This window comes from Malaclemys terrapin, chromosome 8 (genome assembly GCF_027887155.1).
Source record: "Malaclemys terrapin pileata isolate rMalTer1 chromosome 8, rMalTer1.hap1, whole genome shotgun sequence".
Lineage (NCBI taxonomy): Eukaryota > Metazoa > Chordata > Testudines > Emydidae > Malaclemys > Malaclemys terrapin.
The window spans coordinates 49,634,915-49,662,224 of record NC_071512.1 but is presented as its reverse complement, the minus strand read 5'-3'; the positions used below and the strand labels follow the sequence as shown (position 1 = coordinate 49,662,224).

The window sequence follows — 27,310 nt, the reverse complement described above, 5'->3', positions numbered from 1 at the left end:
AACGTTCAGACAAACAGACATAGACTTCAGATTGGCTCTATCCTTGTCCTTCCCACTCTCCTGTCTTCGCAACATCGTAGCAAAGAATATGGATAAACAATTATTAGAGCACAAAAATATGATTGTTGTCCAAGGAGGAGTCCTTTCCCTTATACTTCCTGCATTATGGTATCCATGCTGGAGCTGTGGCAGGATGGACAAATAGGGAAGATCTCTTCATCCTTAATTTCTTCTTCCTTCCTCTTCTTACTTAAGTTCTGGTGCCTGGCTTTATTCCTATGATGGTGGCATACATCCTTTAGGTATTTCATCATGATAGACGTGTTTGCCACCAGCCTGCAGAGCATTTTGTCCACGTTGCAGGTGCACTCAGCATGAAATTCTGTCGTGACAAAAGCAGAAGAGGTCTCCACGGACACCTGGAAAGACAAAGCAGATGACATTGTGACAGTAATTCTTTTCATCGAGAGCCAAAAGCCATCAGCCTGGATTTCTTACTTACCAATTCAAGAGTCTGCAGGCCAGATCTTCAGACGGTGTAAGTCACCTCCACTGACTTCAGTGGAGCTATGCTGATTTACACCAGCCTGGGGATCTGGCCCATGGACTTGCGCAGAACTACTCTTCGTTACCCTAGCGGGGGATCTGGCCCATGGACTTGCGCAGAACTACTCTTTGTTACCCTAGTGGGGGATCTGGCCCATGGACTTCAATGGAGGTATGCTGATTTACACCAGGCTGGGGATCTGGTCCAGTCTGTTGTTCTCCAGAGATTTACTTTCTGCAGGTCGTTATAAGAAAACTTCAGACTTATCCTCCCATCCACTTGCTAAGGCTCCCACTGGGTTCTATCCTGGCTGTTACAGTACTTTCAAATGTCTCCGTTGCCCATTTTAGGGCTTAAATCAATCTCTAACTCTTAGGGACTAGGATGAGACCTTCCTGGGGGCAGACCACCCCTACATCTGCCTATAGGGGGTTTCTTGCCCTTTTCTCGGAAGTGTCTGGTTTTGCTAGAGACAGGACACTGGGCTAGATGATCACAAATCTGAGCCAGTCTGGCTGTTCCTATGTTATGTTCATGGTGCATGAGAGAAATTCTTGAGCGAGCCCATGCTACAGAGTCCTTTGCTGTTAGGTTCAGTCCTCAGAATAGCAATTCAGTTTAAAACGATGAGGCCCAGTTGACCTGTCCCTTTAAAATCAGCCCTTTCCTCTTTAATGGATCATGGAGAGGTTTCCAGTCTCTTGGAACAGTGCTGAAGAGGGAGCCAGAGCGTTTTAAATGATCAACAAGTCATGTTTCTTAAGCATCTTCTAGAGACTGCTGACAAAGGGTCTAATCCTGGGCCTGCTGATGTCAACGGCAAAACTCCTCTTTTCATCGGTGTGAGCAGGACTGAGCTGTAAGGGCCACTTCCTGATGCACTTACGCTGAGCTGTACCTTGCTTTGTGAATAGTCCCATTGACATACAGCACTCTGCCCCAAAAGCACCAGGGCCCAGGTCCTCAAAGGTATCTAGGCTCCTAATTTCCATTGATTTCAGTGGAAGTTAGGAGCTAAAATACTTGGCGGACTTGGGCCAAGATCTGACTCCATCTGAAAGCCCAGGTGCAAGTATGTTGCCTTACTGAGGGCGTGTGTGCTCTGAGTACATAGGCAGCCCTGCCACGTGGGTGAGCCGGAGCAAATCCTTGGACTTGGATTAATTTGGAAAGCTCAGTGTTTGCAGCAGCAAGGCCCCAGGCATCGACTGTTTGATGATCACCGAATGTTTGGAGTGTTACCCCCTCTCACCTCTCCGCTGCTCCTTTCCTTACCTCTTTGGATTCAGAGAGCACCATTCGGTAACCCTAATCCAGTGGTTCTCAACCAGGAGTCCCCTGGGGGCCATGGGCAGGTTTCAGGGGGTCTGCCAAGCATGGCCAGTGCTAGACTTGCTAGGGCCCAGGACAGAAAGCCAAAGCCCCGCCATGCAGGACTGCAGCCTGGGGTCCCGAGCTCTACCACCAGGGGCTGAAGCCGAAGCCTGAGCAACTTAGCTTCCCAGTGCCCCCTGTGGCATAGGGCCCCAGGCAATTGCCCTTCTTGTTACCCCTTAACGCTGGCCCTAGCTTTTAGATGCAGAAAAACAGTTGTTGTGGCACAGGTGGGTTGTGGAGTCTTTATAGCATTCTGGGGGGCCTCAGAAAGAGAAAGATTGAGAACCACTAACCGACACTGTAAGCTCTCTGGGGCAGGGACTATTTTTGTTTTACTACTGTCTGTACAGCACCGACCACCATGGGACCCTGATCCTTTACTGGGGTCCATAAGTGCTACTCTAATACAAATAATAGTAATAGCATAAGGGTGGGCTTTCCCTAGATCTCTGGCCATACCCAGAGGGCTCCCACCTCCTCCAGGAAATGGGACTCAAGTCTCAGGGATGATCCAAGCCAAAGCGGTGGGTGCTATCCTGGGCTGGTTGCTATTTCCCACATTTAAGTGCCTTGACTCTAGCTGTTCATAGCCTCTAGCTGTATCATGGCACAAAACTCTAAAGCTGACAACCGCCTGTGGCCAACACAGGATATTTCAACACCTAAATAAGTGGTCTGACTTCCCAAAGTGACAAGCACACAGCAGAGCCCCTGGAGAGATGGGTACCATCAATGGGAGATCTTGAGTGCTCGGTATTATTGACAATCAGGCCACTTTCTGAGGTGCCCAAATATGGACTTAGCTTTAGTCTCCTATTTCTGAACCTCTTGGCCTTGGTGTCTTCAATGGCGCCTCAAAATGGAGGCACCCAAAATTAGCAGACACCTTTGAAAAGTTAGGCTTAAGTGACTTGCCCAAGGCCACCCAGTGAATCAGTAGCAGAGTTAGTCAGTTTCCAGTCCCATGCTCTAATCTAATCTGCACCGTTCCTACCTTGCTCATTTACATCATTTACCTTCTTCTGCGGTCTTCTCAATTTGCTCCATAGACAGCGTACACATAAGCCCCCTAGGAAGAAAAGTGTAATTTTGCAGCTGACATACAAAACCTCGAAGCATCCTTTGGCTATTTCCAGGTGAGTAAAGCAGTGAGACAGTTGGTCCAGAGGGTAGGGCAGGCAGTTAGATTGAAGTGGAGTTCCAAGCTGCAGTTGCTCCAGATCCTCTGGAAGAATTTCCCATCCAACTCTGACCCAGCTTGGGCGATCACAATGGCAGAGGCTGTCTTGGAACAAGAAGGCAATCCAGATAGGAAAGACTAGGGAGACACCTCGGACAAACATTGTCTTGTTTTTTTAAGAGGAAAGGTCTCCAGTGACTTGATCGTCAGCATGTACCAACTGCAGCCAGAGATCCAGCAGCAAATAGCCTTTAGAGTTCATACTGTAGTGCCTTGGATGGATTTTAAGCAAATGAACCACTCCACCCTGGCGTTTCGTGGCTTGGGACCAAGCTCCAGTCCTGAGTGCCAGAGAAGTTGTTGGCTGGTGACATCATCAGCCAGTGGCGTTTGCTTTCAAGAAAGATATTGTGATGTCATAAGGATCTCAAAGCTTTTTTCAGTGGGCACCATAAGAAGTTAAAGATATAAGCAGCCTAACATGGTCTAGCAGCTAGAGTGGGGAAGGGGGAGTTAGAAAGATTGACTTCTAATCCCAGCTCTGTAACTGATTTAGCCGCTCTGTGACTCAGTTCCCCATTGGTAAAATGGAGATAATATTGACCCGTTTTGTACAGTGCTTTGAAATCCACAGATGAAAGGAGCGATATAAGTGCAAACTATTATTAATACAGATGTGTGACTTGCTAAGGACGCTGTTCTAGTACAGCCAGTTATATTTATGGAACTAGGTAACATGAGAAACCTGGTGTCATTGAGTGGTTGTGAACCCCTTGTGCACACAACTAGTCCCATTGAAGTCACAGCTCCTCCTGTGAGTAACTGCTCTGTTGTGAGTCAGGGGTTCACAGTCTGGCCCCCCAATGACTTGGTCAGGGCAGTGCTCTGCATTGTGCTCTTTCTAATATACACAGTTTTGCCAATGACTGACCCCTCAGGTTTGCAGCCTACAAAGATGATCCTTAGTGTAGGTGTGACCCTGTGGGAGGCTGAGCTCTTGGGACTTCCCTTGAAGTCCAGGGGAACGAGGGGCACCCACCACCTCACAGGAGCAGGCCCATCATTTCTAGATCCTTAGCTGGCATAAATTGGCATTGAAGGCAGTGATTTACACCAACTGAGGATCTGTCCTGTTGTGCCTAGTTTCCCAATCTGTAAAATAGGACAATAGACTTATCCACCTCTCAGGAGTATGATGAGGTTCCATTCGTTAATATTTATAAACCCCAAGGTCTTCCAAGGAAGGGCAAATAATTAGTACCTAAATAGCCTTAAAGCAGTCTGGATCAACATGGGACACAAGGCTGGTTCCTTTTGTGTAGCAGTCTGTCTCTCTATAAGCCCCTGCCTCGTTCTGTGAGTACTTCCCCATGACTAACCTTGTCTCTTCATCGTGTGTGTCCTGTTTCGCAGAAGCTAAGCAAGCTCTGCGGACGTTCATCGCCCACATCCAGGCAACGATTGCAGACCCAGAGAAGGTGCAGGGAAGGCTGAACAAGGAAGACAAGGTACAGTGCTGAGCTCTTATCAGGAGAACTGACCTATTCGCAATAAAGTTTAGAACTGCCTTCTTGATTCCATGTGGGGATATGTTTTCTGCTCACACCACTCTTTGCAGAATAAGAGGGGAGGAGACTACACTCAGTAGTGCTTGCAATGGGGAGCAGATCAGCGTATGAATGATAGTACTTTGATAGCCTGTTGGAGAAGGTGCTGGATAAACACAAAGGCTCAGATTGCAAAGGAATTTGCGTGTCTAACTCCCATGGATTTCAATGGGAGTTGGACACCTAAATCCCTTTGAGGATCTGAGCCCAAATGCTTTGCACATATGAATGAAGTCTTATAGATCCTGTGCGAGGTGAGTGTTATCCCCATTTACAGATGGGGAAAGCGACCCGCGGAGAGGTGAAGTGGTTATTCCAAGGTTACACAGGGAGAATGGAGCCTACGCTCCTCCCTCCTGCACTAGCCCTTTCACTGCACTCTTAGCGCTGGATCGCTCGGCACCTTGTGTTGCTTTGCAGCATCTCCTGTAGCCCAACAGCATTTATGGGCTCTGAAGGGAGTCGCACCCAGTTCTCCTGAACCCAGAGGCACAGGAAGAGTGAGTATCCGGTTCTGGATGATATCTTGGGAGCTCCTGGCTCCCAGTCCTGTGCTCTGATCACTACACCATACCGCTCTCTTCAATTAACTGATATAAACTTAATCTATGTGCCTTATTTGTAACTCCTAACAGGAGAGGCCAGTTTCAGTTCAAGAAAGCCAATGTTGCATCCTCTCTTTTGTGGCTGGCAGAGGCAGGCATGTAAGAGATCATACGGGCAGTTTGACCCTGGGTTGCTATCTGGTCTTCTGATTGAACGAGAGGTGCCACTCGTAACCTCATCTAAAACGAAGTAATTAATTTTTGGAGGTCACCTTCTAAAGGTTAATGTCCCTTGTCTCTTCTACAGAACATGTCTCTCAGCGCCTGTCGTGTAAAATGTGATTGGCTTGAGAACGCCAAGGAGCCCACCAGACAAGATTTCCTGGATCAGAAGCAGCAGCTGGAAGATATCATGCTTCCCATCTTCACAAAGCTGGCCACGCCCCGTGAGTATTGGGGCTACAGAGCTCAGAGCCTGACGGGCAGGATGAATCTGTTATATGATTATCAATATCTGTATATAATAATAATAATAATTTACAATAATTAATATACATTAATAAATTATTGAAAAATAAATTCAAATAGTCATAGCCACTGAATACAGGGTGGGCTCTTGAGTGACCATATAAATTAAAATGGCACATGTGTGTTGCCCTACACAACATAGTATATGGTATTTCTAGGACAAGATTACCTGAGGGTGTGCTGTGGCGGAAAGATTATGGGCCCAATTCTCTAGTCCTTTAGGGTAGCTTTGTGCTGGTCTCCACCCCTGCTGACTGGAAGGTGGGGAGGGATGGATGAACACCTCCGTCCTTGTGGGTACAGAAGGTGCTCAGACTCCAGGCAGAAAGGTGCCATAACGGAATGCGGGTGGAGAGATGGGAACCTGCGATGTGGAGGAATGAATCCGAAGAGTTATTCGCTGTTGAGTTAGGAATGTGAGAAGGACACACCAGAGGCCAGGGAACCTCCTAAGGATGCAGGGGGCTCTTTTCCTCCCACTGCCTTGGGAAATCCTGGATTTCCTTGCCCAAACGTATCTCATGCCCAATTATCCCTGGTTTGTATGCCCTCCCACTCCCCTGTAGCTCCCAAACCCCAGCAGTCCCTCAGTCACCCAGCCTCTTGACCCCTGCCACCCAAATTCTCCCCTTGGAGCCACACAAAACCCAAGGGCCAGCACCTCCAACTCATCACTACCTCCAACCAGAGCCCTCCCTAAGTGCTCCCACTCCCTGCTTCTCTCCTCTATCCAAATCCCTTGCTCTCCAGCCCAGGCCACAGGCTCTGCTTTCCTCAATAGCTGAGTTCCTTAACTGCCCTAATCTTCCCACTCAGTCCCCACGTCCTGGTTAGTCTTTTCCCAGTCATCTTCCGTCATGAGAATGAAGCCAGAGAAGACTGTAAAGCAGAAGGGGTGGGGAAGCAAGTGATGGGGAAGAGACCCTGCAAGCTCTAAGGGAGTCATTCTGCACGTGCCAGCTGTGCTAGGACTCCCTTCAGGGCCGGCTCCAGGTTTTTTGCCGCCCCAAGCAAAAAAAAATGTTGGCTGCCCCCCGTCCCAGCCCTGGGCTCCTCGCCGGACCCCCCTGTTCCCCCAGCCCTGGGCTCTTCCCCCCCACCCACACCCTCTGCCACCCCAGCTTTGGGCTCCCTCATTCCCCCCCACCATTGCCCCACACACACACCTCCTGCCGCCCCAGCCCTGGGCTCTCTCCCCCCCGACCTGCACTCTCCTTCCACCGCAGCCCTGGGTCACTGGTAACTTGCTCCCATGGCAGGTCATGCAGCAGGAATTTTAGATGTGCACAGAACACAGACAGGATTGGTTCCCATATGGTTACAGAACTGCAGTAAAGTGGAACAAGTTTCAGCTTGTGTGATTGGAGGATATCTGGATGCCTATTATAAGACTGTCCAACATAAATGAGGAAAAGTTGAGGTGCCTTTATTATTCTTTTGTTTCATTCTTTGTTTCTATGGGGAATTTGCCAATGCAATATCACTGTCTTCCTTTTAAACAAACAAACAAACAAACAAACAAACAAACAAACAAACAAACAAAAAAGGCAATGGCTGTTGAAAATACCAATTCCAGTCCTAATAACCACTGGGAAGCATTTCTTGCTCAATTTTATCCTACTTTTTCTACAGCAAGTTACAGTGGATCAGTATATTTGATTTGGGAGAAATGAAGTAACAGCTGCCCAAATTGAGCTTGAGCACTCCTGAATTTTGAGGTGTTCAAATCTGGAAGGCAGGTGCTGGGGGGAGGTGGGGGGAGAGGGCTGTGGCTCTGCGGGGGAACACGGCAGCATATATGCAGCAGTGTGTCTGGCGCTGCGTGGAGCCAGACACGCTGGTCTGAGTGGCACGGTAAGGGGGCAGGAGGGTTGGATGGAGCGGAGGTTCGGGGGGGGCAGTCAGGGGACAGGCAGCGGTTGGATAGGCATGGGAGTCCTGGGAGTTTGTCAGGGGACAGGTAGGGGGTGAGGGTTCTGGGGGAAGTTGGGGGGGTCTCAGGAAGGGGCAGTTGGGGACAAGGAGAAGGGAGGCTTAGATAGGGGGTGGGATCCTGGGGGGCAGTTAGGGGCAGGGGTCCCGGGAGGGGGTGATCAGGGGACAGTAGGGTTACCATTCGTCCAGATTTACCCGGACATGTCCTCCTTTTTGTGCTAAAAACAGCGTCCGGGGGGAATTTGTAAATCACTCAAAATGTCCGGGATTTCCCCCCTCCCCTGGCAGAGCAGAGCGAGCGGCTGGGAGGGCTGCAGGAAAGTCACGGGCTGGACTCCGGAGCAGCTGTAGAGGAGCTCCTCCCCCCCTCCCTCCCTCCCTGCATTCTGAGCCGGCAGCTCCTCCTGCCCTGCAGCCCAGTGTTCCGGTCCGGCAGCACTGTGCAGGGCCAGGGACCGGGTTGTGTGTTGCGCTGGGGAGCGCAGCCACGTGTCCGGCTCACACAGAGCCCAACACCCTGTTCTGAGCAGCAGGGTAAGGGGGCCAGGGGGCAGGAGAAGGGGCAGGGAGGTTCTGGAGGGGGCAGTCAAGAAACGGGGGGGGGTGTCGGGAGGTCGGGGGGGGCTTTTTGGGGGGAGTGGAGAAAGTTTTGGGCAGTCAGGGTACAGGTAGGGGGTAGGGTCCTGGGGGGCAGTTGGGGGGGGTCTTAGGAAGGGGCAGTTAGGGGATAAGGAACAGGGAGGCTTAGGTAGGGGGTGGGGTTCTGGAGGGCAGTTAGGAGCAGGGGTCCCAGGAGGGGGCAGTCAGGGGACAAGGAGCGGGAGGGGTGGGGGTTGGGAGTTCTGGGGGGCAGCTGTCAGGGAGCAGGAGTGGGGAGAGGGATTGGAGCAGTCAGGGGACAGGGAGCAGAGGGGTTTAGATGGGTTGGGAGTTCTGTGGGGGGGCTGTCAGGGGGTGGGGAGTGGTTGGATGGGGCGTGGGAGTCCCAGGGGTCTGTCTGGGGGTGGGGGTGTGGATAAGGGTTGAGGCAGTCAGGGGACAAGAGGCAGGGAGGCTTAGATAGGGGGTGGAGTCCTGGGGGGCAGTTAGGGGCAGGGGTCCCAGGAGGGGGCAGTCAGGGGACAAGGAACGGGGGGAGGGTTGGGGGTTCTGGGGGGGCGGGAAGTGGGAGGGGCAGGGGCAGGGCTAGGGCGGGGCTCCTCCCGTCCTCTTTTTTGCTTGCTGAAATATGGTAACCCTAGGGGACAGAGCAGGAGGGGTTGGATGGGTTGGGGTTTCTGTGGGGGGCAGTCGGAGGGAATAGATGGGGTCAGGGTGGGGCTACCCTCCCAGTGGAATGCCCTATTTTTTGAATGTTAAAATATGGTATACCTACTCACAGTGCAGCTCTCCATTCACTGCAGCATGAGGTCTCAGCTACCTCACTCCCTCCCCCTTTTTCCTGTTGGTAGCGGCCAAGGGAATGCTGGGAAATGTAGTTCTTTCCCTCCTCCAGGGCTGGCTCTATAGGCAGCGAGCTAACCAAGGAACTACAGCTCCCAGGGCCCCCTGTTGGTTCTCAGCTCTCATGCTGGATCCCTGCGGCCCCTGCAAATGGGCTGCCCCAAGCACGTGCTTGCTTTGCTGGTGCCTAGAGCCGCCCCTGAGTCACTTTAGACACCAAAGGAAATTCCCAGACAAAGACTTTGTTAGTTGGAGTTAAGACGGAGAGCACATCAGAGACTTTAGATTAAAACCCCTCCCAGGGACTAAAAGCACTGAGATTCAATAGGTCTGATGAGGAAGGGACACACAGCAAGGGATTGGTCATTCAGCATTGCTGTCAAAAGTGACCAGAGCACATAGCCCTCTGTCTCAAAGTCTGGTGATGATGTTGACAGTTTTCTCAGTTCTCTCAGCAGCAACGCATTGTATTTGTCTTATCCATTAATCTGTAACTGCACTAGAGGAGGCAGTATTAGAACGCAATGAAGCATCACTTGGAAATCTGCTGTTTTGCAGGTCCTCCAACAGCTAAGAGCACCAGGTCAGCGCTGAACTGCAGCAAAATCTGAAGCTTCATTTCCACAGCTCCTGCCTGTCTCAGGTCTTATATTTTTTTAAGCCTCACACATATATAGTCATTAATCTGAACGTACAGCCCTAGAGCCAAACTTTGGGAGAGGCTGGATCCACATGCAGACCCAGCAGCATGGACCCATCTGTGATCAGTTTCTAAACACCAAGATAGAAAGGTTGTTTTGCGGTTCGTGAAAGGTCAGATGAGGTGCTGGCTACCTTATGTTACCTGGATCAGTGGCACTTTCAATTCAGTTCAACGAGACTTTATTGGCATGACAAGATTTACAAGTGTTGCCAAAGTGTAAGAAAGGGACAGACCCCTTAGACCTCTGTCAGAGGCAGGGATGACCCACTCAGGCTGAGATTAGACACAGTCTTTGGGGTTAGATCTCCTGTAGCTACGTGTCATTGCTGGCCCTTTGTGATCCAGAGGCTGGTTGTTTCAGCACCTCAGTAATTTAGAGGCTGATTTTGAGGTGCTGAGCACCTGCAACTCCCAGTGACGCTAATAAGGGGCAGCCCTTCTCAGGGTCAGGGTCTTCATTATAGTGTTTTTTTGCACTGCAAATCTACTACTTGCAGACCTGCATGAGATCACCAGCTCCTGCTCACCCTGAACTTTCTACTTTAAAAAAATCAGCCTGATCTTGCGGTACCTCTTTGATGCTTTCCCAGGTGTAGCTGTTGTCCCAGATGGCAGAAAACCTACTGAGAATCATGCCTCCTGAAACAGGAAGGACAAAGCACAGCTGGGCTGTCAGGCTCACTCTCCCACTTCAGTTATTACTATAGGGGCTGTAGTCATGTGAGGTGCTTTACAAACAGAGAAGGCAAAGGCCCTGTCCTGGGGAGTTTGCAATCTAAAAATAGCGAAGTCTCTCACCCGTCCCTCCCTTGAATCAACGGGTGCAGTTTAAAATCACCCAGCCGAGCACATGCTGGAGGCTGCGCTCTGGCTGTCCTTAGCGGAGCTTCTGGGTTTTTTTCCATGCTGGTTTAAACCTCAGTTTCTTTCTCGTTTGGGTCACGGCCATTCTGTGACTGGGACAAGGACTCGGCCTACATGTGCTCATTGTGTTCTGGACCAAGCATGGGTGGTCCCCAAGGGTTATGCTGAGGCATCTTTCCCCATCTGGAATCGCCTGGGTGCCAGAGCCTCAGTGACTTGCCTCCCATTCTGTAGTGTTACGTGCTGCCCACAAGCAAGGTGCTTACAAGCGGCTTTCAGCCAGGATCCATCGGAATGAATTCCATCCGTTCACCTGGCTAGTGGAGCCAGCACATGGCTGCTCAGATAATCTCCTTGATTATGCAAAAAATTAATCAAATAGCATAAAAACTCCTCAGCCATCCAGCGTGACTCATTGCCATGGCAGCAGGCAGAAAGCCAGTTTGCACCAAACATGCTGTAAAATTAGTCAAATCCACTGCGGTAGGAGCCGTTGCTTTTGATTACTTAGCTGTCCCATGCATGCACCCTTTGGCTGAGCTCTGCCTAGGTCCTAAGACAAGCCAGTGGATAGATCAGAGAATAGCTCTGTTTGGCCCTTCTGTTGCCATAGGCACCTTATAAAATGCCCTCTTTAAAAAGTGTACCTGTCCGTTCACTCCAGGTGAAGTTCAGCCTATGCGGATAGCCACTGCAAAGCACATGCCTCATTTAAACCTGACTTAGAAGGTTTAAGTGGAGCATAGACCTCGTGCTGGCTCTCTGCATGAGGGGAGGAGAATGTCACAAAGAGCTGACACATTGCTAAGCTAATGACCCTCAAGGCGTCATTGTAAAGGACTTGCTGAGGGGGGCCCCTGTGAGTGACACTAACTAAGGGCATGGCTACACTTGCAGATGTAGAGCACTTTGGCCTTGGCTACACTCGCGGATTCACAGCGCTGCCGCGGCAGCGCTGTGAAGCGCAAGTGTAGTCACGCCGCCAGCGCTGCGCTGCAAGTACTCCACCTCTCCGAAGGGAGTAGCTTGCAGCGCTGCGAGCGAGCGTGCAGCGCTGCAGGCACCGATTACACTGGCGCTTTACAGCGCTGCACTCGCTGCGCTCAGGGGGGCGTTTTCACACCCCTGAGCGCAGCAAGTGCAGTACTGTGAATTGCCAGTGTAGCTAAGGCCTTTGAGTTAAACCAGCCTTCGTAGAGTGCAGTAGGGAAAGCGCAGCAATCTGTCCACACTGACAGCTGCAAGTGCACTGGCGTGGCCATATTAGCAGCTCTTGCAACGGCCACAGAGAGCAGTGCATTGTGGTAGGGTTACCATTCGTCCGGATTCCCCCGGCCATGTCCGGCTTTTTTCAGTTAAAAATAGCGTCCGGGGGGAATTTGTCAATGTCCGGATTTCCCCTCCATGCAGAGCGTGCGCGGCTTACAGGGCTGCCGGCCGGATCGTGCCACTCGCACGGGGCTCCGGCAGCCAGAGCCCTTCCTCCACTTCCCCCTTCTCTCCCCTGCAACTTGACACCACTCCCCTCCTCTCTCTCCCTCCCTCCCCCCACTCCCTGCATTCGCAGATCGCCGGCTGGCCGTTCGCCTCCGGCAGTCTGGAGCTCCGACCCTGCTCCCCTCCCCCGCTGTCGAGTGCGCCGCTCTGCAGCACAGTAAGGGGGCCAGGGGGTCAGAGAAGCAGCAGGGAGGTTCGGGGGGGGGTAGTCAAGAGACAGGGAGCAGGGGGAGGGTTGGATGGGTCAGGAGTTCGGGGGGGGGCTGTCTGGGGGTTGGGGGTGTAAGGTTTTGGGCAGTCAGAGTACAGGTGGGGGGGTCTCAGGAGGGGGCAGTTAGGGGACAAGGCACAGGGAGGCTTAGGTAGGGGGTGGCCACTTGACTTAAGGGGATTATGGGACGTTTCCGGAGGCTGATCAGAGCGCAGAAATGCAACCCCTCATTCACACTGACGCCTGGGCGTTTCAGCCAATGCGCACCAAGCATTAATCTTCTCGCCAAGGTGGAGTACCAGGAGCTAGCCTTGGAGTCAGAGCACTCTACGTGCCTTGCCAGTGTGGACGGGTAGTGAGCTAGGGCGCCCAGGGCTGCTTTAATGCGCTCTAACTCGCAAGTGTAGCCAAGCCCTTATATACACCTGTATATGTGGCTCTGAGTCTGCTCCGAGCATCCCTTCCTGGAGCTGTGTGACTCTTCAAGAACTATTCCAGCAACTACAGCTGCTAGATTTCTTTGTAGTTGGCAATTAACAAGCTGAACTCACTTGGAGGTAATAAAACCTGTTCCGCCCTCAGTTAAAGGGCAGTTATATTCAGAAAAGGGTCTGTAAAAGTAGCCAATTGATTTGCAGAGCACCTTTGAGTTCCAGCTGACCTCAGTGCTTTTGGCCCATCTCTATGTTAAGTCTCATTTATTGCCAAACCGACACACACCCCTTTCATGGCAGATGGGAAAGCTGTTGCAACCCGCATAAGGGTCCTTCCTCCACTTTCTTCCCATCTGCAGTGTTCACTCATGGTGCATACATGGCTCATGTTGGGCACAATGTAAATAGCATGACCTTTTCTCTCAGTGCTTCTCTTGTTTCACTGAGGTCCATTTCTAACCTGAGCCCCTTGCTGGGTTTTTCCCCTCTTGTAACTGGTAATCTCCACAGGAAGTGCAAATGAGGTGCAAACATTCACTCTTGCCTTGCTGTATTTGATTCTTCCTTCTGTGTATTTGTACCTCTCCCATTTTTGATCACGAGTAACTTTAAAGCAAAGAAACACTCAGTAAAGACATAGATGGAGCAGAGCTGCAGGTTGCCATAGCATTCTTAGCCGTTTTTAGTTGGTCATGAAAGCCTCTGGAAACTCGGAGGCCTGGCCTAGGCAGCCACTAGGAGGCAGCATGGTCAGGTAGATAGGATTTGGATTGGGAGTCAGGAGACAGCTTCTACTCCTGGCTCAGGCACTGACCTATGTGGGACCTTGGGCAAATCACTTACGCCTTCTGAGCCTGATTCCCCCTCCCAGCCTTTGTCTTGTGTATTTAGATTGCAAGCTCTTGAGGGAAAAGATGACGTTTTGCTTTATGTTTGCCCTAGCCCAGCGAGTCTGATTTTCCTTGGGATCCCTTGGCGTTACCATCATATAAACAGTCGCCTTGCTGCTTAATGAGGCACTGATATTGCCTTTGTGACAGGAGCAGCTTCACAGCCCACGGGGCAGGAAGCCCTGGCCTATCACCCTCTCAAAATAGGAATGAGGTGTTCATTCCTGGCACAGAGGTGATGCTAAGAGACTGGATGAGGGCTCTGTGCCTCAAGGCCTTGGAGCTGCTGGAAAAGGCTCTGCCCCTTGGCTATAACCATCTCCCTCTGTGACATTAATCCCCTGTATCAGAACTGACACCAGCCTCCTTACCTGCCTCTAATGAGCACCAGCATTTGCAACGTTCCTCCTCCTCAAGAACAAGGGACCACATCCCATTCAAATCCAATGAAAATCACACCTGCTTCCAGCTGGTCTGTATGTGACCCATGGGCTGCAGTTCTACAGTCAGGCACAGCTTCCACTGGGAGCTGAGCCCCTCGAATGAAGGGCAAAGCTGGGCCCAAGAGCTTTGAGCAAAGGGGGGATATGATAGAGGTCTATAAGATCATAAATGGTTTGGAGAAAGTGTATAGGGAAGTGTTATTAATGCCTTTGCATGACACAAGAATCAGGGGTCATCTGATGAAATTAATAGGCAGCTGGTTTAAAACAGACAAGAGGAAATACTTCACACAACGCACAGTCAACCTGTGGAACTCGTTGCCAGGGGATGTTGTGAAGGCCAAAAGTATAACGGGGTTCAAAAAAAGATTTAGATAAGTTCTTAGAGGCTAGGTCCATCAGTGGCTATTAGCCAAGGTGGCCAGGGTTGCATCTCCATGCTCTGGGTGTTCCTAAACCTCTGGCTGCCAGAAGCTGGGACTGGACAACAAGGGATGGATCACTCGATAACTGCCCTGTTAATTCTTTCTGAAGCACCTGGCATTGGCCTCTGTTAGAGGCAGGATACTGGGCTAGATAGAGCATTGGTCTGACCCAGTCTGACTGTTCTGATGTACAGTCTCCTTGGCAGCATTGTTGGGCTCACTAGCAGAGATTCCAATGTGTGGGCGGAAGGAGTGATCTGAAAGAACCCTCATCTCAGGCTATGCATATGTTAGTACCCCACAGAGCTATGCAGGAGGCAGTGATTGGGTTTCCAGTCACATACTCAGTAGGCCTCAGCGCTGCAGCAGGCTTTGGGGAGCAGACAAATTAATTAAAACGGTGTAGTTCCAGAGGGAGAATCTTAATGGCTTGGAGAGCATGATGAATCATGCTGTGGTATTCCCCACTATTAACCTATTCCTCATGAATAGTGCAGTATGTTTAGAAAGAACAGCCTAGTCCCTCCATTACCTCATGTAAGAAACCTTACATTTAGCAAGCTAAAGCTTCGTTAGGGCCAGGGCCGTCCTTAGGTATATGCTGTATACTTGGCAGCACCAGCCCTGGCGACCAGCCCTATCCCTCAGCCAGCCCCCCCTGCAAGGGGCAGGGCCATCCCTAGGGGGGTGTGGGGCCCCGGACAACTCCTTCCGCCCTGCGTCTTACCTTCCCCCCTGCTCCGCACCTGACCCACCCCCATTCCACCTCTTCCCCCAGCGACCCCGCACTCACCAGCAGCGGTGGGAAGCGGAGCAACCCGGCCCCAGCCGGCTCTACTCCGCCAGCTCCCAGCCGTGGTGCTCCGCTTCCCGCCGCCGGTGGGTGCGGGGAAAGGATTGCCTCCCGCACTCACCAGCGGCAGGCAGCAGAGAGACGCGGCCTCAGCCATGTCGCTCAGGTTGGGTTGGAAGGTGGCACGTGCTGAGGACGGTTACACTTTTGCAGCTCTTTAACTAGGGCCGGCTCTAACTTTTTTGCTGCCCCAGGAAAAAAAAAGAGCGCCGCCCCACCGTAACACCCCCCCCGCCCGAACACCGCACCACCAAAACCCCTGCCTTCCCCCCCCCGCAGCGCCTGTAGCTGGCCCATCCACCTCTAAGAGCACATCCATTCAACTCGTGTCTGAATGCAGGTGACATCATAGCAAATTTTTTTTTGGAAGCCTTCTTGATCCACTGCTAATTTTGCATGCTTGGCAGCTAGCTGATCGGTGATATGCCGCAAACCCTGCCCCCTCCCAGCGCCGTGCCGGGCCAGGCCAGGCCGCCGAAACCCCTGCCCCCGCCCCAAGTGCCGCGCCGAGATTTTTGTTCTCCCTCGCCCCCGAGTGCCGCGCTGAGCCAAACCCTGAGCGCCGCGCTGGGCCGCCCAAACCCCCGCTCCACCAAGCGCCGCGCAAACCCCTGCCCCCCCCCCCCCCGAGCGCTGCGCAGGGCCGCCCAAACTCCAAGCGCCGTGCCAGGCTGCTCAAACCCCCACCGCCCCCAAGCGCCGCGCCAGCCCCTGCCCCCCCAGTGCAGCGCCGCTGAAACAAAAACAAACAAACAAAAAACCTCGAGCGCCGCCCCACCGAACAAAACAAAAACAAAAACCCCAAGCGCCCCCCACCACCCCAAGATTGGCCACCCCTTCCAAGGTGCCGCCCCAAGCACGTGCTTGGTCGGCTGGTGCCTGGAGCCGGCCCTGTCTTTAACCCTGTATTCTCTGTCAGGGCCACAATCCACCCCCGCAGTGGACCGGTGGCCACAGTCTCCTCTTCCTTTCCCCCGCCTCCCCTCCCACTGCTGCATTGCTGTCAATAGGGCCAGCTGCAGGCGGGCTGATGTCACCCGCTCCGATCTGCAGCCGGCAGCCTTTGGGCAGCAGCCACTGTTGCGGCAGGGGGTCCGGGACTGCCAGAGCCGGAGGGAGCAGGCTAGAGAGCGATGCGGCAGCTTGGGGAGGAGGCGGCTCTGGGCTGGCAGGGGGGCGCGGGCAGGCAGTGATGTGGGGCGTGGCGGAGGGAGGCGGCAGGGCCCGCGGTTGCAGAGGACACCCACAGAGGTAGGTGCTAACGTGACTGCAAGCAGCCCGTCCCCCTGCCGGGAGCAATAGTGTAAAAAACAATAAAATTTGGGGGGCACCACTTTTTGGCGCCCCAAATCTTGATGCCCTAGGCAGGCGCCTAGTTCGCCTAGTGGTTACACCGCCCCTGGGTACAGTTGGGGTTGCCAGTGGTGGTGGAAGCAGAATTGAGGTAGTTCCTTAACCCAACTTTACTAATTCCTTTCCCTGAGAGACAAGCAAACTAGACTGGCTTCTTAGTCAAATGACTGTAATTTAAGATTTCAGAAGCCCTGGATGTAAATCCAAGAGAAGCCATGCTTCACAGTGGTGTGAAATCTGAGGTCCCTTCACATTGCTGACAAAAAAAACCTACCATAAATAAATAAAAAAGACTTCATAGCTAATTTACAAATTCCTTTCCCAGAGAAACAAAAACTAACCCCGCAGCTGGCTTGATAGGGTAGGGCTGTGCATAACATAAGTTCAGTCCCTGATGAGCTTTTGTGTTGGTGAGGAAAATAAAGGTGGGTATGTTTCATGCTGACTTGAGCTGTGTGACTTACCAATTCATTGTAGTAGCACACACCTAAAATAACACATCCTGTAGCTGGTGAAGATGGGAGCTGGTTCTGCTGGTTTCAGTACATGATGGGCCCTCAGATTGGTTGGGAAAAAGATATCTTTGAACTCTGAGGCAACAGCTTGTGGGTGATTCACAAGGTCCTATCAATGAGGAAAAAAAGCAGCGTGTGTTTCAGTCTCAGGGGATGGTTCTGCTTTTGTGTGACACGCATCCTGCCCGGGCAATGGTTGTGACACATCTTGTGGCACATCGCGTGGTGTTCAATTTTGGAGGTCCTTTCTCTTGCTTAATGTGCAAATTACTTCCCACAGAAAATCAGGCGCCAAGTTGGCTTCATTAGTGGACATTATCAAGGTGAGACTCTAATACAGGGGTTCTCAAACTGGGGGTCAGGACCCCTCAGGGGTTGCGAGCTGTTGGCCTCCACCCCAAATCCTGCTTTGCCTCCAGCATATATAATGGTGTTAGATATATAAAAAAGTGTTTTTAATTTATAAGGGGGGTCGCACTCAGAGGTTTGTTATGTGAAAGGTGTCAGTACAAAAGTTTGAGAACTACTGCTCTAATAGGACATTAGGGGTCCCAAACCAACCCTCATGGGCAAGGCCAGAAGGATGGCCCCTTTACATTTCTCTCCAGAATAACTTGGGCCCAGATTCTCACAGGTATTTAGGACTCCCACTGCAATCAATGACCTGAGGTTTGATGCCTAATTTACAAATGTCATTCCCCACCAACGAGAAGGCAGCCCACTGCTTGGCCCATGAGTTGGCTTTCACTACAGGTTGCACTGGATTCAATTGCTAACCAGCACTGTCAGTGGAAAGGAGGGGGTCTTTCCAGTTCTGTGAAAATGTCTTGTTTGCAAATTGCTTGTAAAAATTACACGCTTGCCGAGGCATGGCTGGGCTGGTCACCAACTGAAGGAGTTGGGAGTGGAACTAGAGAGGGTTTTCAACCTATGCTGTAGTGACTCATGTGTGGTTGCTAAACATCTTTTCATGCTACTTGTACACCAGCCTGGCCCCAGTTTGGTCTAGCGATAGCGTCTGATGAGGGGTTTAGGTGACATGGGGGGGTTTCAGTCCTAGCCCAGCAGTCGGATTATGAGAACAAAGATGAATTTCACCTTTAAGGCAATAGCTCGTGTGAGAGTCAAACTCTTTCCCAGCAAAAAGGAATAACAGCCTGATCCAATGCTCTGAGTCTGGGGTTGAGAGGTCGCAGACAATCCCAGTCAGTGGTTGTGATGGTTAAGGTCCTATTCCACTTCTGAGTTAATTTCTCTTCTCTAAGCAAATCCTCTGCACCCTAAGCACCCTTCAGAACTAAGGTGTGCTCTTTCCCTTTGACCCCCAGTTCCTTAGGTGGCAGCGCTCAATGGCGCTGGCCCTTTAGCTCAGGCAGCACAGACTCACGTGTGTAGAGCCTGGGGTCTCTCCCTGTAGCTGGCCCATCCACCTCTAAGAGCACATCCATTCAACTCATGTCTGAATACAGGTGACATCATAGCAAAAAATTTTTTGGAAGCCTTCTTGATCCATTGCTAATTTTGCATGCTTGGCAGCTAGCTGCTCAGTGATAGGCTGCAAACCATCTACCATCTCCTCAGTAGTCATCCCCTACTACGATGATCTGCCACCATTCCTTCCTCCATAGCCTTCTCAGGGCTCTTTCCCCTCTCTATGCCTGATGTGACCGAAGTACATAAGTTTGCGCCTGTTGATTTCCGACAGCAGGGGCTACTTCTCTCCAATATTATTTCTAACATAAGCATTCATCACCTTTTCCTAGCAGGAGATACTGAACAGATTGTAGGAGCCAGCACCACAGCTCAGAGGCATCAATTATCTCCTTGGTTGCAGCTTTAGTTTCCAAAGATTCACTTCCATAAGTTGCTATGGAAAAAAAATAAAGCTTTTCACCAGTCAAACCTTGGTAAGTTTTGAGATAGCCTGGTTTTCCCACACTTTCATAGGGAAGCCATGTCTGAGTGAGCCATCCGCAGGCTTCTTCTGATTTCTTTGAATCAGCCTCCATGGTGGGGTATGTGTGAGCCCACAGAATTACATTCATGTACTGCCTCTACAGCTTGGCCATTAATTGTGATGTCCCGTTATTATTGATGGGGTCAATAATTGCTCTGAGAGCAATCCCTACTAAACATGCTTTGATTTGATTCCTAATGCTCTATGTCTCTGGTAATCAGGGGAAGCTCTACCAGTAGAAAACTGGAAAACAAGATCCCTGTTGTGGTTGCCATTACAAATAGCTCATCTATATCGTTCCTTTCGCCCCTTCTTTATGCTATGCGTACCATCCTTTGAGCTGATCTTCATCTCTTGGGTTAACAGATTAAACAACTCCATTGTGTCCAAATGGACACCTCTCCAATGGAAGGAGCTACAGCTTGGTTGACCCTGGGGCCTGAAACAGGACTAAGAGCATGAGCTGTTACAGTGCCAGCCTCTCCCTACGAGTGCTGTACTAGACTCCTCTCTGCTGTGGAGCAGATGCAGAGGGGGATCAGTAGCAAACACTGCCCAGTGCGTTACACAGGCACACTTGGAAACAAGTCAAGCTCTTCTCATTCTGATCATCAAGCACTCCTCCGGCTCTGGAAGAGCCTGATAGACAGGTAAACGAACTCTGAATGTTGGGAAAGGCTTTCCCCGGCTATTTCACTTGCTTGTCCAATGAAAACAGAATCAATAGAAGAGAAAGTATTTTATTGCTTCTCAAAGCTAAGCAGCCCATTTCCCCTGGCCTGGTATGTAGAGCCTGATCCTCAGCTGGCATAAATCAGCATAGCTCCATTGAAGTCTCTGCTGAGACTCTGGCACATAGTTGTCCTTCGTTGCAAAAGGAAACGACCCTGTCATGAGCTCTCCAAACCTCCCACCAGAACTCTTGGTAAATTGTTCCAGTGATTAATTACTCTCACTGTTAAACATTTGCGCTTATTTCCAGTCTGAATTTGTCTAGTGGCAACTTCCAGCCATTGGATCATGTTAGATCTCACTCTGCTAGATTGAAAAGACATTAAATATTTGTTCCCCATTTAGGCTTTTATAGGCTGTGATCAAGTCACTCCTTAACCTTTGCTTTGTTAAGTGAAATAGATTGAGCTCCTTGAGTCCACCACTACAAGGCATGTTTTCTAATCCTTTGATCATTCTCATGGCTCTTCTCTGACCTTCTCCAGATTATCAACTTTCTTCTTGAATTGTGGGCACCAGAACTGGCCACGGTATTCCAGCAGCGGTCACGCCCGTGCCAAATACAGAGGTAAAATAACCTCTCTTCTCCTACTCGATATTCCCATTGATACAGTCAAGGATTGCATTAGGCTTTTTGGTCACAGCATTGCAGTGGGAACTCATGTTCAGCTGATTATCCACCACCCCCCAAATCTTTTTCACAATCTCTGCTTCCTAGGATAGAATCCCCCATCCTGTAAGTATGGCCTACATTCTTTGTTCCTAGCTGTGCGCATTTACATTTATTAAAATGCATATTGTTTACTTGTCCCCAGCTTACAAAGTAATCTAGAATGCTCCGTGTCAGTGACCTGTCCTCTTCATTATTTACCCACTCCCCCAATTTGTGTGTCATCTACAAACTTGGGGGGAGGAATAGCTCAGTGGTTTGAGCATTGGCCTGCTAAACCCAGGGTTGTGAGTTCAGTCCTTGAGGGGGGCCATTTAAGGATCTAAGGCAAAAATCTGTCTGGGGATTGGTCCAGCTTTGAGCAGGGGGTTGGACTAGACAAGCTCCAGAGGTCCTTTACAACCCTGATATTCTGTGATTCTATGAAACTTTATCAGTGATGATTGATGGTTTTGTACCAACTCATTGATAAAAATGTTAAATAGCATAAGGCCAAGAATAGATCTCTCCAGGGCCCCCACTAGAAACACACATACCTAGTTATTACCCATTTACAATTACATGTTGAGACCTATCAGTCAGTTGTTTTCATTTTTAATCAAAATGTCATGCGGTACCAAGTCAAACATCATACATCAGTCTAAGTATATTACATCAACACTGTTATCTTTATCACCCACACTTGTAATCTCAAAGAGAGATATGAAGTTTGACAGGATCTATTTTCCATAAATCCATGTTGATTGGCATTAATTACCCTGCTTTAAATTTCTTTATTAACTGAGTACCGTAACAGCTACTCCATTATCTCACTAAGGATTGATGTCAAACTGACAGGCCTATAATTATTTAAGCCATCACACTTACCCTTTTAAGTATTGGCATACAATTAGCTTCCTTCTAGTCGTCTCAAACTTCCCCACTGTTCCAACACTTATTGAAAATTAGGAGTCCAGCAAGCTCCTCTGACAGCTCTTTTAAAACTCTTGAATGCAAGTTATCCAGACCTGTTGATTTTAAAATGTCTAACTTTAGTGGCCTCTGTTTAACATCCTGTTGAGACAGAGTAGTGGAACAGAAAGTGTGTTTTAGGGTATGGTGCCATCTACTTCTCTCTCCCAATACAGATCAGAAATATTTATTGAATACTTCTGCCTTTTCTGCTTTATTGATAATTCTACCATTCCCAGCTAGTAATGGACCATTACTATTGGTAGAATTTTTGTTGTTCTTAATATATTTTAAAATAACTCCTTTGTCCTTAACTCTCCTGGGCATAGATTTCCTCCTTGTCCCTTTGCTTCCCTTAATTTTCTACAATTCTGGCCATAACTGATGCTTAAAACTACATACATTCTCCCTCTCATCACAATGGATCTGACTTTATCTTACCTCTTTATTCCCCCCCCCCCACTTCCCACTAAGTTTCTATTCTAGTGCACATAGCAGGTTCTTGCAAATATCTGTAAAAGTGGAATAGTGCATCTACCAAAGCCAAAATAATATTGTCTCTTCTAGAATATGAGTTTATAAAGAGGTAAGTTAATTGGACAAATTGATTAATCAATCCAACCCCTCCAAACCTGAAAGTACTCAAAATAATTGTTTTAGACTGATCTTGTCATAACATGAATTGTATTAAATAAAAGAGGACAAAACCAGGCAGGTGTGGTAGAAATCCCTAAGAGGGAAAGGAAGCAATATACATTTGGAAACAGCACCTCTCCCTTTTAGCTAAAGCTAAATTAAGAAAAAGCATTGCTGCACTGATGCCATCTACTGGATAATGCAGCCATTGCAGTTCAGAAAACTCAAAAGCAGTTACTGTACTTCCAAATGCAAGTGTAAATTGCTTTTGTTTAAAACAAAAATCCCACCCTCCCTGTGATGCCAGAGAAGTGACAGAAGCTAGGGCTCCCACCTAGTGCTACCCTGGCTGAAAGAGCCCCCTCCGGGGAACCATGAAGCATTGCTAGATTCACTACAGAGATTTTAAGCCATGAACTGGAACTGTCCACATCTTTGTAGGCTCCTGTGGTTCAGCCTGGATCCCTCCCCTGCCCCTCAGCCTACCAGCACCCCTTACCTGGAGTGTTTTTCCCAGGAATTGAAATGGGGAGGGGGGTGTTGGAATATTCGGGGGGTGAGGGCTAACGAGGGTTGAGACCATGAGGGCAAAGGTGAGCTGTATGGCACCATAGTAAAAACTGAAAAATGTTTCACAACCATTTTATTAGATTTAACTCATGTTTTAAAATCATCACAAAAATTAAAGTGGGCTACTCAAGCCTACTATGAAGCACTACAGCTACATCCTTCTTGGTTTCTTGTTGTAATTTTGCACTCTTCGGTGGCTTCTTGTGTCCCCGTTACTTCCAGTCCTTCATGATATGCTCATGATCAGGCAGAAGGCGACTTCTTTCAGAACACAAAATTCTATTCAATGAGGAAAAAGAATGCTCAACTGTAGCTGTTGTGACTGGGAGAGGCAAGAGATTAATTCCTACTCCTTTCATCCCAGGAAACATAGCACAAAGATTGGGTTGAACCACTAGTGATGATAAAGAAGTTGAAGTTAAATCTTCATTTGTTTGTCGTATGCTATTCCTCTCTGTGTTCAAAATTCTCTATTCTGCCCTGATCACACAGCAGCCCTATTGCTGGTAGTGCTTCCCTCCACTCAACTATAGGTGTTTTATAAGACCGGCATCTGTAAAAGCTATGTGGAGGTTGAGTAGAATCCAGAAATCGCTATTATAGATTTGTAAGAATCAAGTCTGCGTACTTTTTCAGCTAGCTTAACAAACACTTCTTGTCCTCTTCATTTAAGGAATCAATAGACATACCTTCTGGACTGAAGTCTTTGCTTCTTCCAGTACATTTTCAATGGATCTCTCTGATTGTCCAGCAATAGAAGCTACCCTTCAATCAAAGATCTACTACTGTTGTAGCAGATGCCTGAATAACATTGTTTAATGACCTAAGTGGTTTCAACAGTAGACTTACAAGAGAGAATGGGGATAGTCTTCTCTGAACTTAGGAACCAAAGTAGTCCACCAGCCTCACTATTTAGATCTGTCCCATCTTGGTGGATACTTTCCAAAGCCAGTAATAACAGTTGCAATAATTTTAAGACAACAGGCAAGAATCACTCATGAGAAAGCCAGCAGGTTTTCCCAGGTTGGACTAATTTGAACTTCAATCCCAGTGTATCTTCTATTTGTTTCCAAGATGTTCAGTCCTTTTGGACTCTTTTTTCCAGCAAGAGTATATAAAAAAAAGCCATTACATTTTTGGCTTTTTAATGTCTTTTGAAGATTCTGCAGCTCGTACTAGCACTAGCTGGAGTAGATGGCCTCTGCAGTGTGTATAGGGGAGATTAGGGTTACACTTTTCTTTAAGTAAAGCTTGTACTCCACTATGTCTTCCGGAGAAGTTTGTAGCTTCATCAAATGCACAAGCAGCCATCTGTTTGAGGTTCAATTTACAATTATTTAAGTCTTCTAAGATGTCACAGATGGCAGGTGATGGGTCTTCTATAACCTGAACATCTAAAATGCATCTATTGGCCTACCACAGACAAAGGTAAGTCATTGCATATGTTAATACTTGATGCCTATTTGCATTGGTGCATTCATCAGCCATGTATGCACATATTTTGAATATGGTGAGAGAGTTCTTCACTTTTTCAGCTGCTGAGTCTTTCACTGTTGCATCGCACGCTTCTAGAGAGTCAGCTGAGTTTTTTCAGAAAGATAGCAAGCATTTGCCAGTCTTGTTTGAAAGCAGTGTCCAACTTCAGGATTAACAAGTGACAAATCAGTTAACATTGGCCTTCAGTTTGTAGTGTGTGGTATCTCTTGCTTAAATAGAAAGTATGATGTAACAGCCATGTTGGTTCACATAAGAATGCTGGAGACATAACTCAGTTGAACAGCCTCATTAATTTCTTCTAAAACTGTATTTGACTGTGACAGGCTTATAAGGCTTTCTGCATGTTGGTGCAGTCCAGAGGCATGGTGATCTGCAGCCTTTTCATATAGGTTGTCAGTATTGGCTTAGCTGATCAGTCTGGCAAACCAAGCTCCTCCACTTTTACTATATGAATCTATAAGCCCACATCTTGAATACTGCATGCAGTTCTGGTCACCCCATCTCAAAAAAAGATGTATTGGAATTGGAAAAGGTACAGAGAAGGGCAATGAAAATTATTAGGGGTATGGAACAGATTCCATATGAGAAGAGATTAAAAAGACTGGGACTTTTCAGCTTGGAAAAGAGACTACTAAAAGAGGATATGATAGAGGCTTATAAAATCTTGACTGCTGTGGAGAAAAATGAATAAGGAAGTGTTATTTACCCCTTCACTTAATACAAGAAACAGGGGTCACCCAATGAAATTAATAGGCAGCAAGTTTAAAACAAATGAAAGGAAGTATTTCTTCATACAACGCACAGTCACCCGTGGAACTTTTTGCCAGGGATGTTGTGAAGGCCAAAATTATAACAGGGTTCAAAAAAGAACTAGATAAGTTCATGGAGGTTAGGTCCATCAGTGGCTATAAGCCAGGATGGGCAGGGATGCAACACCATTCTTTGAGTGTCCTAGCCTCTGTTCGCCAGAAGCTGGGAGTAAACGACGGGATGATGGATCACTTGATGATTCCCTGTTCTGTTCATTCCCTCTGAAGCACCTGGAATAGTCACTGTTGGAAGACAGGATACTGGGATAGATGACCATTGATCTGACCAATATGGCCATTCTTACATAAAAATAATAATAAAAAAAGTGTAGTACAGAAACTCCCCAAGCTAATGACCTCTTGAGATAGCGATGATGTGAGATGATGACCTTGATAAATAATGCATTTTAAAAATCTTGGCCTACTAGGAAACGTGTATTTATAAGTTTCCCAGTCACAAATTTAGCATTCTGGAGCCAAGTCACTAAAACATAGTTCAATGCTCTGGCTGCTGGTGTTTGTCGTGCCACCGTTCACTCTACTGTTCCGTCCCCCAATGGCCCTGCACTGTCACCATCTGCTGCCACCGTGACCTCTGCAAGTTGGTCTCTTGAGGTTCCACCCAGCTCTCAGGGATTTCAGCTCTCAGTGGAGGAACCTAGCTGCTAGTGCAGGCTGGATTCTCTCTTCCTGCAATGCTGTCCTGCAGCAGGTCTAAGCACTTAGCCCTGATTATCACTGATTTCAGCTCCAGTGGTCAGTTTTGAAGCCTAATCAGCTCTCTCTCTAAACAGGAGAGAGGGGCAGGTCAAAGACTGCCTGTGACTCTTAGGCAGAACCCACACCAAGCAAAACACCTGTGCCCCACCCTCTCTCTCTTCATTAGGATATGGCCTCCAAACCTCCTGCTTAGCGAGTGCAGTTCAGTTGAGGGTGACCAGTGCTTAATTTGTAATGAAAGAGGTGCCGAGACTCAAGCAAGTTTGTTACTTTCATAACTGATGTGACAAGCCCAGAGGTGCCGGGGCTATGAACTGCCAAGCCTAGAGGTGCTGGGGCTCAGCCCTGGCACAAATTCAGCACTGAGGGAGACCCCCCCGCCATTCAGTCAGGCTAAGCACAGTTCTGCTGCCCTTTACTCAGACAAAAAGAACAACATTTCATGACCCCCACATTTAATACTTAAGTGATTTGTAACCCAACACCAGCCAAAATCGATCACTTGGGTAACACAGCTCTGTCTGCTGGATACCTAACCAGAGTAGGTGTGTTCATGTAAATACAGTCTGGTCCTGAAGCTTTCCACCCACCACTGGCTCATCATTAGCTGTCAGAGGAGAGCTCATTCAGACCTTTCTTATAAATTTGAAATTAGGTAGGCCAATATAACCTAAACAAATGTGTCCACATTGTCATAAATAACATCTGTATGAGGAAGCTAATCTTTGTTCATACTTTTCAAACCCATTATGCTTTCCCAGGTACACATATATTCTCATATACCGTATATGCTTTTAAAGTGTGTATTAATGTTTCAATTTCAACTCAAATTTCCAACCAACAACTAAATTGGCAACAATGCATGTAACTGGGGGGAGGGGTGCTGGAGAAATTCAGGAGGGGTGTACACCCCCGCCGGGGGAAACTAGGGAAATCCCTGCCTGGAGAGGAAGGCCAGGGCAGGGGAGTTTAATCTCACCATGTGGAAGAGGTGAAAGTGTATTAAAATACAGGCCAGGGATACAGAGAGCCAATCCACATAGCCCACGGAGCCAGGGCAAAACGGCCTTACAATACATTAGTTACTAAAGCATCATGCAGTGAGCAGTATTATATTACATAGGTTCCAAGGCCAGCAGGGTACTGGGGTCATCTAGTCTGAACTCCTGCATAACACAGGCCATAGGACTTTGAGTCAGGGAGCATACTTTTAGAGCTACTGCTATTGCACAAGCTGCAGTGGTGTGTGCAAGTCAGGTTCACAATTGGACCCCTAAACCATGTGGGAAATCTGCTCTTTAAAGTGCCATCGTTAGGCTATGGCTGCAGACCATTCTCCAATTTGCTGAGTTGCTGGACTAGGACAGAGTTGCATGTGGAAGGTTCTCTCTGGCTGTAAAAAACAGAGGGCTGGTCTA

General features: G+C 48.8%; 1 protein-coding gene and 1 long non-coding RNA gene across 5 annotated transcripts in view; one reads left to right on the top strand and one right to left on the bottom strand.

The window, feature by feature from the left end:
• ANKRD45 (ankyrin repeat domain 45) overlaps positions 1–27,310 on the top strand; it is a 43,179-nt gene that overhangs the window by 8,510 nt on the left and 7,359 nt on the right. Inside the window, exons 5-8 of one of the 3 annotated variants that reach the window (XM_054036841.1) lie at positions 4,518–4,612; positions 5,564–5,702; positions 9,721–9,805; positions 13,814–13,878. In XM_054036841.1, coding sequence (XP_053892816.1) covers positions 4,518–4,612; positions 5,564–5,702; positions 9,721–9,773 — 287 coding nt within the window. In that variant the 3' untranslated portion in view covers positions 9,774–9,805; positions 13,814–13,878. Of the gene's footprint in view, positions 1–4,517; positions 4,613–5,563; positions 5,703–9,720; positions 11,820–13,813; positions 13,879–27,310 lie in introns of those variants that run through there. The other 2 variants (XM_054036840.1, XM_054036839.1) reach the window with 2 other exon arrangements.
• LOC128841620 (uncharacterized) lies at positions 333–6,406 on the bottom strand. Of its 2 annotated transcripts, XR_008445893.1 has the most exons (4): positions 5,954–6,406; positions 4,484–4,594; positions 2,941–2,993; positions 389–419 (listed from the first exon to the last, which is right to left on the bottom strand). It is a non-coding gene; the product is annotated as an uncharacterized LOC128841620 (long non-coding RNA). The 2 variants fall into 2 exon arrangements; XR_008445894.1 differs by lacking the exon at positions 2,941–2,993 and having other exon boundaries at positions 333–419.